General features: G+C 40.1%; 1 protein-coding gene across 5 annotated transcripts in view; it reads right to left on the minus strand.

The window, feature by feature from the left end:
* RERE (arginine-glutamic acid dipeptide repeats) overlaps nt 1–22,634 on the minus strand; it is a 443,179-nt gene that overhangs the window by 93,865 nt on the left and 326,680 nt on the right. For all 5 annotated transcript variants that reach the window (XM_032863320.1, XM_032863323.1, XM_032863322.1 and 2 more), the window contains 2 exons: nt 21,438–21,562; nt 19,701–19,800 (listed from right to left, as the gene is read on the minus strand). In XM_032863320.1, coding sequence (XP_032719211.1) covers nt 19,701–19,800; nt 21,438–21,562 — 225 coding nt within the window. The remainder of the gene's footprint in view (nt 1–19,700; nt 19,801–21,437; nt 21,563–22,634) is intronic.

A 22,634-nucleotide genomic window follows, 5' to 3' on the forward strand; every position in this document is an offset into this window, starting at 1 on the left:
CCTTCTGTCCATTTTGCAACCAGGCAGGGCTAGTAAATTCTGGGGTTAAATGTAATTTTAATGTAGAGTATAGCAAACTGTACCATTCCGGAGCGACTGGGAAAAAAATCATCACAAAATACAGGGACCAAGATGCAACATCATTACTCAACCAGCTGCCAAGTTTTACAAGCTACTGGTGGGAGAAGCATTTAGATCTCACACCACCCCCCATCACCCTGCCAGCCACTAAAGCAGGATGTCATTCAGCTGAAACCACTGTTTTCAGATTCATCATCCCGGGGTGGGGGTGGGGGTGTATAATCCAATGATCAAGGAGGCAGATACTTGTAAATCTTTTGCTTCCACATCACTGAACTGCAAGTCTGCACTTCTACACAAGCAAAATCTGTCTTCCCCTAAACCACAGGTCACTAGGCGAGGAATGTGATAACAAAATGGTGATATGTCATCAATCTCCAAGCCTTTCAAGTCACTCCATCAAGGAACCATCCCTGCTTTGCTGTTTTCCACCAGTTCCACCTTTGGTCCCCTGGGCTGGCACCACAGAATCCTCAGGCTGTGCTCTTTTCTTCACTTTTGGTTTGTTCACTGTGAGACAGCAAACAGGACTGTTCCACTATCAGGTGTCCGGCACTCCTCTACCACACCTTCCAGGGCCCGTGAGGTCCAATGGGACGTCCCAGCCTCAGAGGCAGGCTGCACGCACCACATGCTCCTGGCCCGCCACCGTCTCAGCAAGAGTTACTACGGACCTCCTATGCCAGACACCGTGCCAGCAAGGACCGGCAGGACTGAACCGGCAGAGTCAACCTCGTGGGGGATTTGGTGCTAAAAACAAGGGCAGCCTGAGTTACACAAGCTCCTGATTTGGTTCTACTGTAGCAATCGAAACCCCCACACAGAGCCAAAGACTATGATACCACATGTGACTGGATGCATTTGGTCAGCTGCATAAAAAGCTCTCAACAACCATGAGCACCCAGCTGCCCCTCCTATATAAGCCGTCCCATTGTCAATGCCTCTGTCAATGCCTAATGAACACAGCACAGGATCTGAGGAAGGAGACAGATTCTTGTTATCAGTTTTGTCACAAAGTGGCTGAGCTGAGGTTTTCATCTATCAAATGGGCCTCACACCACTCTCCCACAGCTGTGTCAAAAAACAATGGAAGGTATGAAATGAGAATGTGACAAGATACGTGAAATGTCAAAAGGCTATCAACTGTGCACAGGCATCATCACGGGCACACGTCTCTTATCAAAGACTGCTCAGCAACCCCAAGGTCAACAGAGCACCTGCTGTACAGTGCTGGAGACGACACACCCGCCACGGGCTCCTTACAGCTTCTGACCTCTCTGTGGTTAGCAGCAAGGAAGGATCATGCCCCAAGAAGAAAAACACATTTCTGCATAATTGCCCAAGTTAAATGTGCTACTCTCCTTCTGCCTGACAAATCATTCCCTGCTTATTACTTTCTATAATTTAATATATATAAGTGCTTTACTGGCAAGCTTCTCTAAAGAATAAATAATACTTAATGACTGCCTACAGTTTAATTAACTTATGATTGAACTTCTCATGGATTGCTATAAACATTAAATTACATCCTTCCTCAAAGCTGCCATGGATGGAGATCCAGTTTTAAGCTTTAGCCCTGCTGCCTAATAGATCTGAAATTTCAGCAAATCTGTATATTGGACAGAGAAGTGAGAATCAACCTTAATGCCTAGTTATAAAGTATGTTATTTCATAAAGCAAGGACAGGGTCTTAATTTAACTAAGACAAAAGTATGCACATGTCCAAATACCTCATTTATATTACAGCCATCATTAAGCATCACAGGATCTTGGGCAGTCGTATTAGCACAAACTCTGTGTATTACCACAAGGCTTCAAGTTTCTGCTCTGGCTTCTCATCTTAGCTGCCGTTTTTGGTCTGCGTGATGTTGCAAATAAATTTTCCTTTTGGCATGGCTCAGCTGTCAGGCACCTCTGTTCTATAATGAACCCATGAATTACATCTCCCTGCTCTGACATCTCTGGTCTCACACATCAAAATATTGTTCTTCAATTATAATTTATAACTTAATTTAAATGTCCCTTTTGCTGTGACCTTTTTAGATCAAATGGCATTGCATCTGGCAGTTTCTCCTACCCCAAAGCATCCTTTTGCAATTATAGCCATTATAATAATGGTAGAAAAAGCCTGAGTTAGACTGCATCCATGCTAAATATTAAATAATTGCAGTCCATTATGAACAATATTAGATTTTAAAGGCCATAGAGAAAGCAAGGCTGTTGTGGATCTAAGCCCTGTGTTCCTGAGGGAAGGCTGACTCCTTAGGACTGAGCAAAACCAATCCCCTACAGAATGAGTAGAACTCTGGCCACAGAGAGAAAAACTACCGCTGGGTGCATGAATCTGGATCATTTATGCTGTTTTTGTGAATGATAATGATGTGTCAGTTCGGAAAGATCTATGTCTGATCACAAGCGGAAATGGTTCACGGCCACAAGTGGAAATTAAAACACTTTTTCATTTACTCCTGAGCATTCTCACAGCCTTGAATACAGAAAAACAGTATGTAAGGCTCTACTCTAGAGGGTCAGAAAAAAACATAGTTCTTCCATCTCATGGAAATGTAGGCACTAGTGAACCCACTGATAAAGGCCTAAACTGACCTAGAAAGTATATGTGAAAGGCCAGCTATGAGTCTATTTTATCCAGATTCCTTCACAAACTTTAAGAAAATGAATAAAAACAAAAACCTCAAGACCAGGGTGTCTGGCTAGCTCAGTCATTAGACCATGTGACTCTTGATCTCAGGGCTGTGAGTTCAAACTCCATACTGGGTATAGAGATTACTTAAAAAACAAAACAAACAAACAAACAAAAATCCTCAAGAGCAGCTACAAAGTATTAAGTAAAAAATATTTACAGAAATTGCTGGAACTTCCCTAAGTTGAGTTTAGGTGCAGAAATAACTGCTCCCAATCCATGAAGCTCAGAAAGCTTAACCCCAGTGCTTTTGAACAAGTAATTTTAAAGTTGTGTTAAAAAAACAGTACACTGGGGCACCTGGGTTACTCAGTCGTTAAGTGTCTGCCTTCAGCTCAGGTCATGATACCAAGGTTTGGGGGTTGAGCCCCATGTTGGGCTCCCTGCTCAGCGGGAGGCCTGCTTCTCCCTCTCCCACCCCCACCCCGCTTGTGTTCCTCTTTTCCTCTGTTAAATAAATAAAATCTTTAAAAAAACAAAAACAAAAACAAAAAACCAGTACACCTATTCTTTCTGATCACAATGATAACTAACAGAACCAGGAAAATTAAAGAGGCATGCACTGAAGCATGTGTGTGACTCCAGAGCAGGGACACTTCTTTCTTTCTTTCTTTTTCTTTTTATTTTATTTTATTTATTGATTTGACAGACAGAGATCACAAGTAGACAGAGAGGCAGGCAGAGAGAGAGGGAAGCAGGCTCCCTGCTGAGCAGAGGGCCTGACTCGGGGCTCGATCCCAGGACCCTGAGATCATGACCTGAGCTGAAGGCAGAGGATGAACCCACCGAGCCACCCAGGCGCCCCTCTTTTTATTTATTTATTTTTTTTAAAGATTTTGTTTATTTATTTGACAGAGAGAGAGATCACAAGTAGGCAGAGAGGCAGGCAGAGAGAGGGGGGAAGCAAGCTCCCCGCTGAGCAGAAAGCCCCATGCGGGGCTGGATCCCAGGACCCTGGGATCATGACCTGAGCTGAAGGCAGAGGCTTCACCCACTGAGCCACCCAGGTGTCCCAGTAGGGACACTTCTGAGTGACTGCTCTTTTATCTGGAAACCTCAGCCAAGAGCAGAGCTAGTGACTAAGAGAGAAGCAAACAGACTCCAGGCAGTTATAGTAGAGTTCTCGAGCAACGGCCTTGGAGAACCTAGAAGGCCCTCAGTCTGGGTCTTAGAAACCTAGCTTCTGAAATTCTGCTTTTCCCAAACAAAGGGTCTCAGGAGAACAGATGAGACTGCAGGATTTCAAAGCAGCAGTGGCAGAAAACAGCTTGACTGTGGAAGACCAAAGAACTTGCAACGCATCATGCAAACCGTAAGTCACAACTCTTAACAAGTCACACATAATTTTGTGTGATGGTCACATAATGATGACTCAGAGGTAGCAAGTCAAGGCAGACTTGATTTAAGAACGCGTGAAAATGTATACTTCATTTTGGGATGGGGGGGGAATGAAGAGTCAACCTTCTTAAAAATGCTTGGATAACTGATACTCCACCAAGTCCTGGGCTGAGCAGGACTACACGGCTCAGTACGGCTCAACAACTGCCGTGCACGGAGGGGGAAGGTAGGCCAGTAAGGGCCGGCAGTCCCGTGCCGTCACCTTAGAAGCCCAGCGACTAATGGACTATGGGCGAGTGTCAGCCTCCTGGGTAAGAGAGCTGGCCAGGGCAACGTAGTTTGTCAGAGTCAGGGCAGGGCTATAGGGCCAGACCAGAAAACAGAAGAGAAGGCAGAGACTTAAAAGAGCAACAACTTCAAGGGCAACCATGTCAGCAACACAAGACTTGCCCCCGAAGGCTCTATGGGGGCCCAGCTCAGTGGCCTTGAGGTACAGCCAAGGAAGAAATAGCCCCCAAAATCACTGGTCAGAAGAGTTAATCCAGTAGTTACACACGACAACTCTACTACCCAAATATGTTCTTCGTTAAAGAAAAACCAGAGACACTGTACCATATACCACATAAATACTATTCTATTCTATAAATCAAATATCCTCAGATATACAGAAATATCACAGTCCCTACTAGAAATATTTTTATACTAAGTATATACTAAGTATATTTTTATACTTAACCAAAAAGCTTTTACGTTAAGTACTCTAATTTATTTCAGTAACACATTATAATATAATAGTAAAGTCCAACTGTGGCAGGCTGAAAAATGAGCCCCAGAAGATACCCACCTCACATCTCTGGAACAGACGAGACCTTCACTGGGAAAAGGGTCTTTGCAGATAGGATGAAATTAATGATTCTGAGAGGAGGAGATAATTCAGATTATTCAAGTGGGCTCTATATCCAATGGACAAACATCTTTATGAAAGAGAAGCAGTGGGAAAAGAACAGAAAAGATGTAGACCCACAGAGGGGAAGGCAGTGTAAAGGCAAGCAGAGAGAGATGCAGCCACAAATGAAGGAATGCCAGCAGCCACAGGAAGCTGGAATAAGGATTCTTCTGAGCAGCCAGAGAGAGCAAGGCACAGGGGACACCTCGACGTCACACTCCCAGCCTCTAGCACTGGGAGAGAACACACTTCTGTTGTTTTAAGCCAGCAAGTTTGTGGTGATTTGTTACACCAGCCACAGGAAACTAATACACGAACTTTCAAAGTCTGGAGGTAAAAAAATTATCTAGGAGAGCTATAAAAAAGTATTCCCAAGTATATTTCAAAACTAGTCTAAGAAATATACACACTAGCACAAATATAAACTTTAATATTCTGTAGCATATTTTAGAACTAATGGTAACATATGAGCCCTTTTAAAACTCAGGGGCCTACTTTGTTCTAAGATTAAATGCTTACTTAGATTATCAACACTTTTAACAAATGCCCTTGCATAAAGGCTTTCTAAAGAACAGGAATTGAATAATGTTTATTACTGAATAAATAAATGAATGATTTTACTAAAGCTTCTCCTTAAATGTAAAAAGGCTAAGGGCTTTTACCTTGATTGGCTAAATACTTAGTGTGTTAATATTAATGCTTAATATAGGTTTGTAGATGGGTAAAATTACGATTCATGTTAGGCGGACACTTTTCAAAACACCACATAATTCTCAAAACATTTCACTATGAAAGAAAGAAATCATTTGAGAAAGAAGGTTTCTTAAATTTTTAAAGGAACTTTCTAAATTTGCCGAACACAAGGAAAGGCCAAGTCAGTTCCCCAGCCCCTGCTGAGTGTCTAGAAGAAAGGATGGAGCTGCACCAAGAGGCTAGAGCATGAAGGATTTCTTTACTGTCTGTTTATTTATTTTGTTAAAAGTAGGCTCCAAGCCCAACCTGGACCCCAGTGCGGGGCTCAAACTCACAACCCTGAGATCAAGACCTGAGCTGAGACCAAGAGTCAGACACTCAACAGACTGAGCCACGCAGGTGCCCCAAGCATGAAGGATTTCTAACCAATGGGCTGAAGAGCAAAGCCCCAAACCTGCAGACTGATAGACATTTCAAGGGGACTGCTATAAGGCACTGGGCTCAGTTCTGTTCTCTCAAGTTTAAATTATTACGTGTAGATACATGACAGGGTGTGCTTCTTGATCTGTAAGTGATATTCATACTTACAGAATTTTATTAAGATTAAGGGGCGCCCCGGGGGACTCCGTCGGTAACACAGCCAGCATTGATTTCCACTCAGGTCCTGATCTCAGGGTCCTGGGATGGAGCCCCACACTGGGCTCTGCGCTCAGTGGGGAGTCTGCTAGAGATTCTCTCTCCCTCTCCCTCTCCCCCTCCCTCTGCTCGTTCTTAATTCTCTCTAAAATAAATAAATACATCTTAAAAAAAAAAAGAACGTTATGAAGACTAAATGAATTCATTCATAAAAATGAGTAGCATATAATTGCTATATAGCATACTAGCTATACAGCATAGAATTATTATATGTGCTATATATATTACATATGCTATATAGCATAAAACTAATAATAAGCATATAATAGCATATAATTGCTATACGGCATACAAGCATGTAAGTACTCAATCAACACATTTTAATTTTGTTGTTATTAATATAGCTCTTGTTGAAATGACATCAGGCAGCAGACTAATAGTTGATATCCAATAGAATGAAAATAGTGATAAGCTTAAGGTCCTGTGCCTGGTTCAAAAATCAGGCAAAATGCTGAGGGTGGGAGAGAAATGGCTTAGCAAAGGCCAGTACACAGAGAGAAATGAAATGAAACAAGACAAAACACAAGACAAAAAAAGACCAAAAAAATGTGACAAGCACACATTCATAAAAGCTTAGACTGCATCAGGAAGATGAGCTTTTAGGAAAGCTGAAGTGGTATTTCTTTGTCACCTTATGCCAATCAGATTGGGGAATGCTGCTTCAGCGAAGGTGCTACATTTTTCAAAACACAAAGTTGACCAGAAGCAGAAATAAAATGGTTGTGAAATATGAAATGGCTTAACAGTATTACACAACTCAAAAATGTTACCCTCAGTGAAAGACGCCAGTAACAAGAGGCCATATACTCTATGATCCCATGGATATGAAATGTCCAGAATAAGCAAGTCCATAGAGCTGGAAGGCAGACTAGTAACTGCTAAGGCTGGAGTAGGGGGGAACTGAAGGGTGATGCAAATGGGTAGAGGCTTCTTTCTGGAATAACAAAAACAATTGACTGTGGTGATAGTTGCACAAATGTGGGAATATTATAAAAGCCACAAAATGGGACACTTTAAATGGGTGAAACGTATGAATTGTATATCAATAGAGCTATTCTAGAAAAAAAGAAGAAAAATGGGAAAAAGGGGGGAAAAAGTGGCTAAAGAAACTTGAGAGTGGTTCATGTGGAAAAGCCAAGCAGGGCAACAATCATGAAGACCTGCATCAGGAGCACGACAAGTGAGAAGAACTTAGAGTGATACTTTCCTGTTAAAACTATCAAAAACAGTGCTGGCTTCGGCAACACATATACTAAAACTATCAAAAGCAGGGGCGTCTGGGTGGCTCAGAGCCTTAAACACCTGTCTTTGGCTCAGGTCATGATCTCAGGGGTCCTGGGATCGTGCCCCATGTCAGGATCCCTGCTCAGCAGGGAGTCTGCTTCTCCCTCTCCCTCTGTATCCCCCACCTGTGTGTGCATGCACACGCGCGCTCTCTCTCTCAGAAATAAATAAAATCTTAAAAAAAAAAAACTATCAAATACTAAATCACTGCTGCAATAAGTCATTAAGGTGCCATTACCAGAGGTTAACGTAAGAGGCCTTCTATCTCCCCATCCACCCGAGGAGCTTTGAGAATGCTCTCCGTTGTACTTAGTAAAAGAACAGAGCAGGGCATAATGTTAAACTCTGACTAAAGCTACAGATCACCTACAAATGAAAAAAACATCAAAGCATTAAATTAAAAAGTCATCTTCATCCAAATGAGACGAAAAGAATAAATCATGCAATCTGTCAAAGTGATGTTGCCTGGAACTTTTGGGGTTTTTTGTTTTTTCAGATTTTACTTTTTTATTTGAGAGACAGAGACAGAGAGAAAGAGAGAGAGAGAGAATGTGAGAGTAGGAAGAGGGGCAGACAAGGAGGGAGAGGGAAAGGGGTGGAATCTCAAGCACAACCCACACTGAGTGCAGAGCCCGATGGGGGTCTTGATCTCAGGACCCTGAGACCATGACCTGGGCCAAAACCAAGAGCTGGACACTCAGCCAAATGACCCACCCAGGCGTCCCTGCCTAGAACTTCTGAACAAAGTGAATTTATTAAGTTTTCAGCCCAAAGAGAGCCATACTGGTACATTTCTAAACACTGAAACAATTTTCAAAAGTTCGAAATGTTTCTAACTCATCAAAGTATAATAAATAAAACCTCAACTCTATATATTATGCTGATAATCACTGAAAAGGACTTGTTTATACCAGAAAACCACTGCATCTTTACTTATGCTACAATTAACAATGTCATATGCTGTATACGCCAATATCTTGATATAATATAAATAAAATACTAGCAGAGGTGTTTGCCAAGGCTGATTTACATAGGGTGCTGTTCTGAAATTTACTGCATTTCCATAATAAGAAATCACACAGCATATAAACGTTTTTCCCATTTCTCTTTTCAACAACAAATCAAAATCTTAGAGGAAAAAACCCACCATCCTACTATTTCATAATGACTAATCTGAATGGAGAATGGTAAAAAGAATTTAAGTAAGGGGGCGCCTGGGTAGCTCAGTGGATTAAACATCAGCCATCAGATCAGGTCATGATCCCAAGGTCCTGGGTCCTGGGATCAAGCCCCACAATGGGCTCCCTGCTCACTGGAGAAGCCTGCTTTTACCTCCACCTCTGCCCCTTCCCCCAACTCGTTTGTGCACACACCTGCTTTCCCGCTCTCTCCTTCTCTAATAAATAAATAAAATCTTAAAAAAAAGAAAAGAATTTAATTAAGGGTGTGAGTGTAGCACGAACACCACAAGAATCCTGATCATAAGCTTTAGACAAGCTGTAATAAAAGGGCTTCCCAGTAATGCCTTATTTGGGAGATAGAAAATATACAACATTCATTTAAGTCGTAAGTACTGCAAAACTAACTCAGGGCCAGATGCTTTAGTGAAGTCCATTTACGATGAACAAATAGAATACCTCTGAGAGAAATTCTATAGACTTAATTTTTTTTTATAATAAAAGAGAGAAAGATGAACATGACCCTGAGAGTAGGCTAATCAGTACACTCTGCTATGCCAGCCTTATAATACCAAGTTCTGGGTGATCAAATGTGATCTGGGCTTGAACCTGATGTCAATCACTCAGCAAATACTTAGTGCCTCTCTACTAGGTACTAGGCATTGGGCTATGCCTCAGAAAACAAAGATGAATTAATACCCAACTGTTAGCAAATAGTGATTATTTATAGATCAGAGATAAAAAAACTAACTATGAAGCTACTGGAAGCCTTGCATCCTTTGTTGAAGGAGATGTGGATGTGCATAAATAAGTAAGCAAACAAATATATAATCTCTTGAATATATAAAAAGCTTAATCCAAATACCTAAAAGCCATCCATATCTCAAGGAATAAAACTGTCCAGACAGAAGTGAAATCTTTGCTGCCTTATTATAAATTTTACTTATATATAGTGAGCATATATATGTTTAGTTTTAGTGAGAGAAAGTAAACATAAAAATGCAAATAAGTTCGGAGAAAGAGAAACCAAAAGAACTTGAATTTTATTAGGAAATGGGAAAGATACCTAAGCCCACAGAATGAAATCTAGTATCAACTTAATAAAAACAAGTCAGCATGGCATTTTCTAGAAAACCATAGTCTCCAACTATAGGACTCTGTTACAGTTTCTAAGCATAACTATAAAATGGATTTTGTAAAAGGCCAAATAAATGCAAGCACTAAAGATAGCTGAATCCCATTTGGATAACATAGGGCATCCCCATGGTTTCTTCTTTAAAAAGATTCTGTTTATTTATTTGAGAGAGAGAGTACAAGCAGGCAGACAGGCAGGCAGAGAGAGAGGGAGAAGCAGATTCCCAGCCAGGCAGGGAGCCTGACATGGGGCTTGATTCCAGTACCATGGGATCATGACCTGAGCTGAAGGCAGATGCTTAACTGATTGAGCCACCCAGACGCCCACGGCCATCTCTATGTTCTAGAGCATTATGTTTACAAATTGTATGTAAACTGTAAGTACACAGATGAACCTCACAGAAACTGTACATGAAGAAACACATGCCTGAACAGTACACAAAGAAACATTTCTATCTAAGATCTTCTAGAGGAAGCACCACTGCTTTGTCATATTATCACATATTATTTAACATATTATAAACTTACAAACAGAATAATTTTACATTAATAGGAGTTCACAATTTAAAATAGTAAAATATAACATATCTTTGCCAACATACATTAAAGAGTGTGCACCCGTAACCAAGAACATCATCTTCTTCCACTGAGAGAGGTCGACACGTTTATCATATCATCTTCCTCTACACCAATACAAGTATTTTTTTTTTTTTTACTTATGAAGTAAAAAGATAAATATATTTTTCACATAAATGATATAACTGTGTCCCTAACTATTCTGCAGGTTCACCACTGGACCTCAAGTAGTCAGTCATGTGGCCATGACAATAAGCTACATCACCTGCTACTGTAGTTCTCCAACAAGAGCTATACTATTGAGAATGTACACATGTCGCTCAAGTGTTATACAATGCGAGGACCACCTACAGTAGATTAAAATAGACTAGCACTCCAAACAACTCCAAAGAATGGGTGGCTCAGCCATTAAGAATCTGCCTTCAGGGGCGCCTGGGTGGCTCAGTGGGTTAAGGCCTCTGCCTTCAGCTCAGGTCATGATCCCAGGGCCCTGGGATCGAGCGCTGCATCGGGCTTCCTGTTCAGTGGGAAGCCTGCTTCTCCCTCTCCCACTTCCCCTGCTTGTTCTCTCTCTCGCTCTGTCAACTAAATAAATAAATAAAATCTTTTAAAAAATAAGAGACTCCAAATAAAAGGTAGAGCTTGCCATACTAAAAAGTCAGAAACAACTAAAGAACTAAAGGACATAAGAGATGTTCTTTAAATACAAAGAAAAAGCAAGATTCAAAATAAGAAGCTGAAAGATTGGTCATGTGAACAAGCATAAGAAAGCTAGAGTAGTTGTATATGTTAGTATCAAACAACACATAGTTCAAGACAAGGAAAGAATCATTCCAAAAAAGGGAAAAGAGCTAATATACAGAGAAAGGTAAATATTATGTGCATGAGCCTAATGATACAAATGCCAAATATATCAAGCAAAAGCAAACAAAACCAAAATGGGGGATCCCAAATCCACAATTACAGCTGAAGACTTTTAGTACAACTCTCACAGCAACCGACAATACAACTAGATAAAAATTAGCAGGGCATATGAAGATCTAAGTAATAATAATGACCACTTTAAAGAAACCAAAAATTATTTAACAGTACATTCCGTAACTGCTGAATACAAACGCAGTACGAATGCACAGTGAACACTCACCAAGATGAACCACATGCTGAGCCAAGAAACAAATCTCAATAGATCTCGAAAAACTGGAATCTAACTGGGTACTCTCTCTGACCACAACAGAACTAAATGAAAAATCAGTATCATTCCAAAACAAAAGGGTAGGGGAGGTACAGAGAATGTACACAAGAGAGATCTCAATTATCTGACAAATAAGCAAAATTAATACTAAACATAGGTAAAAGAAATTTCAAAAAATATTTTTAACACAATGATAATGAAAGAACAGCAAATCAAAATTTGTGATAAAAATCCGTTATCTAAGCTCCCACTTTTGGAAAGTAGGGGGGAAATGATCAATTTAACCCAAAATAAAAAGAAAAATAAGATTTGAGATCAAAGAGACTGAAAACAGAAAATCAGGGGCACCTGGGTGGCCCAGTCAGTTAAGCATCTGACTCCTGGTTTAGGCTCAGGTCATGATCTCAGGGTCATGATATCAAGCCCCAAGTCAGGCTCTGTGCTCAGTGCAGAGTCTGCTTAAGACGGTCTCTCCCTCTCCCTCTGCACCTCTCCTCCATGCATCTGGGCATGCATGCTCTCTCTCTAATAAATAAATTTTTAAAAATAATAATAAAAAAGAAAACAAAAAAAAAATCAACAAAACCAAATGTTAGCTATCTGAAATAATAATGTTTAAAAACCTATTTAGACTGATTGATAAGACACAAATCACCAATGTTAGGAATGAAAGAAGGGTCAAAATTACAAATCTTTAGATGTTAAAAAAGTAACAGAGGATAAGCTGACATTTTTATCTATAAATCTGATAACGTCGATGAAATGGACAGGAAGTTTAAAATCAAAGATCAGGGGCGCCTCGGTGGCTCAGTGGGTTAAGCCTCTGCCTTCGGCTCAGGTCATGATCCCAGAGTCCTGGGATCTAGCCGCATCTGGCTCTCTGCTCAGCAGGAAGCCTGCTTCCCCCACCCCCTTATGTCTGCCTCTCTGCCTACTTGTGATTTCTGTCAAATAAATAAATAAAATCACAGATCAGCAGATTACCAATATTCACACATGAAGAAATATAAAATATATTTTCATATACATTATATATACAAATAGAAAAATCTCTATTTGTAATTTTAAGCTTTTCATAAAAAAATTTAGTCCCAGATGGTTTCACTGTGAAATCTATCAAATATTTAACAATGAATACATACATACACACACACACATCCCCACCCCCACACACACCCTAATCCTTTACAAACTCTTTTTTTAAAGATTTATTTATTTACGGGGCACCTGGGTGGCTCAGTTGATGAAGCATCTGTCTTCAGCTCAGGTCATGGTCCCAGGGTCCTGGGACTGAGCCCTGCACTGGACTCTCTGCTCAACAGGAAGCCTGCTTCTTCCTCTCCCTCTGTCACTCTCCCCATCCCCTACCTTGTATTCTCCCTCTCTCCCTTGCTCTCACTCTCAAATAAATAAATAAAATCTTTTAAAAAAAAGAGATTTATTTACAAAGAAAGAAGACTACAGTTCACGATCCTTCATGAATGCAAACATAAAAGTTCTTAACAAAATACGAGCATATTGAATCCAACAGTACATAATACTAAGTAGAATATATCCTAAGAATCCATACTTGCTTTAACATTTGAAATTAATCAATATAATTCACCAAATTAATGAAATACAGTATAACAAGCATATGATCATCTCATTAGTTACACAAAAAAATGGCATCTGACAAAGTTAAAATGCCCATTCAAGATAAAAAGTAAACTTTGATATAAAGGAGAACATTCTCAACTTGACTAACAACACTACCCTACACTGCATCTATCAGTGAATGTATTCTCACTGAAATGAGAAATAAAACAAAGATGTCTACTCTCACTGTTTCCATTCAATGCTCTACTACAGGTCCAAGCAAGTGCAATGACACACGAGAAAGACACAAAATACATAAATCAGAAAGAAAGAGGTAAACTGTCTTTATTTGCAGATGACATTATTGTGCACACACAAATCCTAAGAAAGCAACCAGAAAGCTACTGGAAATTAGCAGGAAGAACAGGTACTGCTCAGAGCACATTAAAAGTGTTTGCATTTCTATCCTATTAATGGACACTTAGAAGTTGAAATTAAAAATGTAATTTTAGGGGCGCCTGGGTGGCTCAGTTGGTAAACGTCTGACTTTGGCTCAGGTTGTGATCTCAGAGTCCTGGGATCAAGCCCGGTGTTGGGCTCCCCACTCAGCAGGGAATCTGCTTGTCCCTCTGCTCCTCCCTCTGTTAATGCCCCATCAAAATAAATAAATAATCTTTTAATAAAATAAAAGTAAATAAATAAAAATGTAATTTTATTAACAATCGAATTTTCAAACAGTACTTATTTAACAAAATATGTGTATGACCTGTACAAAAACTGTAAAATCTTACTACTAAAAAAAAATTAGTGAGACCTCTTTTAAAAATGAAGGTATGTAGGTGCCTGGCGGGCTCAACTCTTGATCTCAGGGTTGTGAATTTGAGCCCCATGCTGGATGTAGTTTTTGTTTGTTTGGTTGGTTGGTTGGTTTTTGTTTTGTTTTAAATAGAGGGAGAGAGGGGGCAGGGTGTGGAGAGAGAGAGAATCTTAAGCAGACTTCACACCCAGCATGGAGCCCAACAGCAGGACTCCATTTCATGAACCTGAGACCTGCGCAGAAATCAAGAGTCAGGCACTTAACTGACAGAGCCACCCAGGTGCCCTGAGATTAGTTAAATAAACAAAAAAATTTTTAAAATGCAGATATGTATCATGTTCTGGATTCAATATTAAGATGTCAATTCTTCCTAACTTGATCCATAGGTTCAATGCAATCCCAATGAAAATACCATCAAGCCTTTCTAAAAACAGAAAACGGCAAGCTGATTCTAAAATTTATATGAAAATGCAAATGACCTAAAACAGCCAAAACAATCTTTAAAACAAAACAAAACAAAACAAAAAAAAAAAAAAACAAGTAAAAAGTACGAAGACTTAGACTACCTGAGTTCCAATAAAGCTACACCATTCAAGGGGCACCTGGGTGGCTCTGCTGATAGAGCACCAGACTCCTGATTTTGGCTCAGGTCATGATCTCAGGGTTGAGAGAGGAGCCTGGCAGGGAGCCTGGCAGGGAAAGCCCACACCTTTCCCACCAGTCACCACGTCACCAGCACAGGCCACCCTTTGGTGCATGTGCGCTCTCTCTCTCTCTCTCTCTCTCTCTCTCAAAAACAACAACTACAACAAAAACAAAGTGACAGTACTCAAAATACTGAGGTATGGGTGAAAAGGCAGATATTACATTAGTGAAACAGAAGAGAATCCAGAAAAAGATTCAAACTGCTATATGCTTATACAGCAGCTGATGTTCAAAAAAGGTATCAGGGCAACGAAATGAAAAAGTCTATGTTGTTCCAACAACTGGCACCTGTGTAGAAAAAGAATGAACTTCCATCTCTCTCATATCACATACAAAATTAATTGAAAAGAATCACAGACCTGAAGGCAAGAACTAAAACATCAAGAAAGCACAGAAACAATCTCTGTTATCATGAGGAGATCAAAGGAACTTTCACAAAAGGAAGATGATACACTGGACTTAAGGAAAGTTAAACATTTTGCTCTCTAAAAGACACCATTACAGAAAACAGTCATGGGATGGGAGGAAATATCTGTAAATACATGTATCAAAGGAATTATATCTGCAATATAAAAAAACTCTTACAACTAAGTAATTATATTAAAAACAATTCAATTTTTTAAATTGGGCAAAAGATACTTTACAAAAGAAGACATACAAATAGGCAACAAGACATGAAAAGATGTTCAATATGACAGTCAGGAAATTCTAAGTAAAACCTCACTGAATGAGACACAGACAGACATCATTAGTAATGTCAAATGTCAACAAAGAAATCTCAATGAGATACCACTACACACGCATTAGAATCATTAATGAAAAAAGACTGACACCCCAAGTCTTGTTAAGGATGTTGAAGAACTGAAATTCTAACACATGACTGAATGGGAATATAAAATGGTACGGCCACTTAGAAATGTGTTTGACAGTTTTCTTAAAAAGTACCTGCACACATACAATCTTGCCATTTCGCTCGTTAGGTGTACTTACTCAAGAGCAGTGAAAATACACATCTCACAAAGACTGAATAACAATGTTCATGACATCTTTATCATAATGGCCAAAAGCTTGGAAACATCACAAGAATCCATCACCAGGTGAACGGATCAAATACTGTGAATATCCATACACTATCATTCTACTCAGCAATAAAAAGGGACTATTGATAATGCAACAGCAAAAATCTATGTCAAAATTATTACACTGAAAAAAACCAGACCCAAAAGATTACATAAGATATTCCACTCAAACAACATTCTAGAAAATGAAAACCAATCCACGAGGTGAGAAAACATACCAATGGTTGTCTGAGGCTAGAAGCAGCAAAGCATTAAAAAAATGCATGAGGAAACTGGGGAATTTGGAAATGTTTTGTATTTTGATCGCTGTAGTAATTTCATTGATAGATACATCTGAAAAAACCTATCAAACTGTATATACTTTAAATCAGAGCTTACTATACATAAATTATAACCCATATGCTGTTTTAAAACTTACACACTAAAAATATCATTTGTGAATAATGAAGAAAAAAATTGAGTCTAAAAGAATAATATAGGGGCGCCTGGGTGGCTCAGTGGGTTAAAGCCTCTGCCTTCGGCTCAGGTCATGATCTCAGGGTCCTGGGATCGAGCCCCACATTGGGCTCTCTGCTCAGCAGGGTGCCTGCTTCCCTCTCTCTCTGCCTGCCTCTCTGCCTACTTGTGTTCTCTGTCTGTCAAATAAATAAATAAAATCTTAAGAAAAAAAAAAAAGAATAATGTAGAAGAGCTTCTATTTAAAAATATTTCCCTATAATTGTCATTAAGATTTAATAGCTCAAAAATTTCTATTAGAGATGGCTGTTTTAAAGATCAAACTATTTATTTACATGCATTTAAATTCAATAGTCCTACTCAGATGTTAAACACTGTGATGTGGCTGTACTGTAGAATTTCATATACTTTAAATTTCTGTACTGTCCTGAGAAACAGGAAATAAGACATAGGTTTAGAGAAATGCCTAACCTTGTTTTGACTCTACAAAAAAAAATAAATACTTCTCACATGACAATGTGCTTATCTTTTAAACTTATTACTTAACACAGCTCAAAACCACCATTACTCCAAGGAATTTGAAATAAACATTAACTTCTTTTAAGATTTTTCAATTCACTTCACTTTTCATTAAGGAAAGTACCTACAACTAAATCTCTGTGAGCCAGTAAAACAATGAAGTAGAAAAATTAAAACAGCCACTAAACTTTTCCATTCAACAAAAAATGTACACACAACTCAGTCCTTCAGTCACTAAATGCACTTGGACTGCATAACCCAAGACACTTGAGCCATTTTTGGACGCGCCTAGACAGGAAAATTTCAAATGATGGGAAGGCAGCTTCACAGAAATAAAAACTCATAAAACCAAAGCCCTCTAGCAATGCTTAAGAAAACTTCAGAAGGAACTTGCTACAAAGGACCATGGGCAAAATAGCCCAAATTATTTCTGTATAGAAGTATGTTGTGCAGAATCCTTACAAGGGTTGAAATAAGAAAGAGAACAAATCAATCCGATCAGTTCAGTCAAGTGCCAAAAACAGACATTTAATTAAATACGGCAACATCTTCATTATTTAAAAATTCAAGTGATCAGCATGGTCGTGAAAGGGGAAATTTTTTCATAAAGCTTTTATGCAAAAAACTCCACAGAAGACAAGCTCATATCAAAGACTTACTCTGACTAAACAGGCTACTTAGGGTATTTTGAACTCACAGACATTCACACCACTCCCACTGTTCCCACTGTCTACAGATTCACCGATCCGAGTCTGATTCCTCACTGAGAAAATACTCTCACAGATCCCTTCTGGCTCTATCACGTATACTCAGAATAAAGACCCCTGATAAAAGGGCGCATGGGTGGCTCAATTGTTAAGCATCTGCCTTCGGCTCAGGTCATGATCCCAGGATCCTGGGATCGAGCCCCACATAGGACTCCCTGCTCAGCAGGGAGTCTGCTTTTCCCTCTCCCACTCCCCCTGCTTGTGTTCCCTCTCTCGCTGTCTCTCTCTCTGTGTGTCAAATAAATAAAGAAAATCTTTAAAAAAATTTTAAAAAGTTTTTAAAAGACCCCTCATAAAAACAAAAACCCTAAGTATGGAAGAGGTGAGAAAGTAAGAAGTAAATCCATGCGAATATTAAAAAATCATTCAGTTATTTAACACATGGCCCAATCCCAACAAGATCATTCAATCTCTAACACATAAAAGACTATTATCATGTCATGTAATACTCAGGAAACACAACTATACCAGGAATACAAATCAGCCATATCCACATGCTTCCCTGAAAGCCAGCTGGACAGTAGAAAAGTCCCTAAGTTGGGAATCTAGATTTTATTCTATGCTCCATTATGAACTTTTCGGATTGTTGGCATTTAACAATCATCTGGCCTTTCTGAGCCTTAGAATCTAATCTACTTAGAGACTGAACAGATGATCTCAAAAGTCCCTTTCAACTACAGTCACCTCTCAAGAAAAATGAAAACCGAAAAGGGGGCTGAAATTACATTCAGTTAGTTACCAGGAATTCCTCAGCCTTGTGCTCAGTATCCTATGTAAGTATATGTAACTTTATTAGTACATCAGTAATGCATAGAAATCCATTATTACTTCATCAGATTTGATGATTTCACATTAGTAACCACTCAGAGAAGAATTATTTCAAGAAACTTTAAAATACAATTACTTTTCCTAAACAGCCCTACAGGATGTATTTTAATGTCAAAAAGGAATGTCCATGGGGCACCTGGGTGACTCAGTGGGTTAAGCCTCTGCCTTTTTTGGCTCGGGTCATGATCTCAGGGTCCTGGGATCGAGCCCTGCATCAGGCTCTCTGCTCAGTGGGGAGTCTGCTTCCCCCTTTCTCTGCCTGATGTTCTGCCTACTTGTGATCTCTCTCTGTGTCAAATAAATAAATAAAATCTTAAAAAAAAAAAAAAAAAAAAAGGAATGTCCAAAAAAAGTAAACTGGTTTCAGTGATCATACTATTTATAGCAATTTGAGCTGCTGTGTTAAAGGATTAGAGCAGATGAGTAATCCTGAAGGACGCCACACAACCAACTCAGTATTATTAGGCTCACTTGTTACATTTTACTTTAGATTTTTTGAAGGACTATTATTTTTAAAACTTACTTTAGTATAGTATATATGTATATATGTATAGTATATATGTATAATCATGTGAAATATTTACATGGCTCCAAAGCACAATTATAAAACAACAAATTTGTTCCAGGAAGTCTGACTTCTTCTCTATTCCCACACACATTCTCAGAGACAGAGAAGGCGGCAAAAAGTATGGCCTCTAGATTCACATCTTGAGTGTATGACCTTGGCTTGTGACTTAATGGCTCTAAAGTTATTTCCTCATGTCTACAGTGGTGATAATAATAACACCTACTTCAGAGGGACACTGTGAGGATTAAATAAGATAATCTGTTAACAGTGGTCAGCTTTGTGGGATCTTGGGTGAAGTACCACTGGCGTGAGGCTTTTATCTGGGGCTCAACACAATCCTGAGGGACAGTGAGGAAATGAACCTAGAGGCGCCACATCACTGCATCAAGGTCATGGGGCCCACGGCCACGACCACAACCCATCTTTCAATCCCAGTGCTACACCACAGCGCTCACTCCTAAGATTCCAGGCTCCTTCTTATTTCATACTCGTCGCACACGGCCTACAGCCAGCACAAGGGAGAAAGAACTTTGCTCCCACTCGGGCCAACTTCAAAAGACTCACTGTATTCAGTGCACTGAGGGTAGTGTCATCCCGGGACGCCGCAACACAGCCGTCTTCCGTGGAGCCTCCATCGCACATCCCTGCGAATGCGGCCATGCTCCTGGGAAGACAGAAAGGGAAACATCAGCAAAGAAACTTTAACCCTCAGTTTTCAGAATGCATTTTCAGCCCAAACCGAATTCCATTACTACAGGCATGATAAGCTAGAGTTCTCAGTCTTGTTTCTGCTTTTCTAGAACAGAAAACGTTTTCTAGGGGAAGCTGGGAGGCTCAGTGGGCTAAGCAGCCGACTCTTGCTTTCCGCTCAGATCGTGATCTCAGGGTCTTGAGACGGAGCCCTGGCTCCACACTGAGCACAGAGTCTGCCTGAGAGTCTCTCTCTTTCCCTCTGCCCCTCCCCTCACTTGCACGCTCACCCTCAATCTCTAAATAAATAAATAAAATCTTTAAAAAAAAAACTTTTAGGGGCACCTGTGTGGCTCAGTCAGTTAAGCATCTGACTTCTTCTTTTTTTTTTTTTTTTTTTTTTAATATTTTACTTATTTATTTGTCAGAGAAAGAGAACAAGCAAGAGGAGCAGCCGGCAGAGGGAATAGCAGGCTACCCCCCACGGAGCAAGGAACCCGAGACCGGACTCGATCCCAGGACTCCAGGATCACGACTTGATCGGAAGGCAGATGCTTACCCACCTGAGCCACCCAGGCGTCCCTAAGCATCTGACTCTTGATTTTTGGCTCAGAAAATCTCAGGGTGATAAGAGCTGGGTGTGGAGCCTGCTTAAGAGTCTCTCTCTCTCTCTCTCTCTCCCACCACTCCCCATCTCCAAAAAAAAAGTTAAGATCCTCTACACTTCACTCTTCACTCAATCACAAACGAAAGTGCTTCGTCTACTTCAGTCCACTTGTGTTACTTCTTCCCGCACTTTACCAATACTCAGATTTTCCCAATACTCAGATAATAATCTTTCTGAAAGAAAGATCTTTTGAGAAACAAAAAAAAATTAAATACTCTGAAACTTTGCTTAATTCCTTTCATGCTATACATCCACTAACTTTAGTGGAGTTAAAAGCAGGGAAGGGGAGGAGAAGAATTCTAAGTGGCCACTCACACACCGCCGTGAGGCAGCCTCGCCTCTGCGGCCAGCGTCTATGCACAGCACAGCGGACCAAAGGTTAGAATGCAGCTACCGGCCTGCCCCAGCACCCGCTGCTGATACTACGGTGAATCCCAAAGCCCACTGCAGACGAACCAAGGCTCTCAGCCCGCACTGTGACGTGCAGGGCCAGATTTAAACTTATCTTTTATATTTTAGGCATTCATAGGTTAGCAAGTTCGCCTGTAGGTAAGCCACAAAAACACTAAGCTTGGGTCAGGCATCAATGAACAGCCTAAAGTAGAGCTGTAATGGGATTTTAAAATGGGCTACATGACCCAATTACTCAATTTATATTTAGAAGTGTTGATAATTGCATATATGGTTTAAGATGCTTCCCTTCTGAAGAGTTCTAAAATCTGATATGGGGCAAAGATTGGGGGGGGGGGGAGTGACTTTATCATGGTAAACTTCTTCTCTGGCAAGAAAAATCAGAGCACGGATTACAGAGCGTATAACAAAATATAAAGTGAGAGAACGTTTGATGTATAAATAAAATTTCAGGGGATAGGACAAAGTTTACTGCCTCCTAATCAATCCAGATGGCCTAATTCAGAGGGCAGAATGGGGAGAATTCCTATTACCTTGCTGCCCTCAAGTACATGAGGAGGTCACAGTCATTAACTCCAGGCATCCAGACCAGTTCCTCATGCTGGGTCACAGTGTCACCATCTGGAGAAGGGAACGGCTGCAACTCAGGAAGTTTGGCCTGTAAGACAGGGATGCAAAGTCACATTCAAGGAGGATTTAAAGAGCTACCCCGACAGGCAGACCCTGGGAGCAGACGCAGGAGTTACTGAGCCACTTTCTCCAGGCAGTACCGAGAAGGAAAAAAAAAAAAAAAAAAAACCAAAACAGAAAAACTGTGAGTCACTGAAACCAGCCTGTAGGACATTTCAGGATCATTTCACCATAGAAGATTTCACAATGGACGGCTTAATCTCTACTTAAGGAGCAGCAAACAGCGTCAAAATAAACCAGTGCCAGCATAATCTAAAGAGTAAAACAAAAATGGATGCATGTGAATAAAAGAAATTAGGAAAAAAAAAAAAAAAAACCTCAGGACATAATAGCTCCTTGATGGAGAAGGGGAAAACACACATTTCCAATATAACAAGTTTACAAAGTGACAGATAGAAATAATGAAACCTCACCTAAGGATATTCACTAAAAAACCAAACGACCTATCCTATTAAGTTAAGCTACTCTCAAGAGAGTCAACAACTACAGTATTATCAAGGAAAACATTAAAAAAGACACAAAATTGGAGTTAATATTACAAACACACTTGAACTAAATGATGGGGTCAGAAATGAGACTGCAGCAGCTTCAGGAGGAGCGGACTGTTCTGAAGGGAAAGAAAGGAGCTTTCAGAGGCCAGCGAGATGCTGCACGGTGATATGAACTGTGACAGCAGACACAGCAGTCTACATGAGATATGAACCCTATGTCAAGTGTATCTCAATAAAATTTTTTTAAAGTATCTGAACAACAGTGCTCAACAACCAAGATTCTGAATCACCTCTGGGTTAGAGATCCAAATACCCCTAGCAGGTTCTCAACGTCACTCCGCTGGGACAGAGCAAGAGTCAGCAGGTACTGACTACCACAACCTTCAGAGGCCTAGAAAGCCAACCGTCTGCAAAACAGCATGAATGAGGACATTTCCGTCGCATATTTTAAACTAAGGGTTATAGTTAAAAAGTTCCAGTGTTGGGGCACCTGGGTGGCTCAGTGGGTTAAAGCCTCTACCTTCGGCTCAGGTCATGATCTCAGGGTCC

The sequence above is a fragment of the Lontra canadensis genome, unplaced genomic scaffold (genome assembly GCF_010015895.1).
Source record: "Lontra canadensis isolate GAN:19392208 unplaced genomic scaffold, GSC_riverotter_1.0 scaffold25, whole genome shotgun sequence".
In the NCBI taxonomy this organism is placed as follows: domain Eukaryota; kingdom Metazoa; phylum Chordata; class Mammalia; order Carnivora; family Mustelidae; genus Lontra; species Lontra canadensis.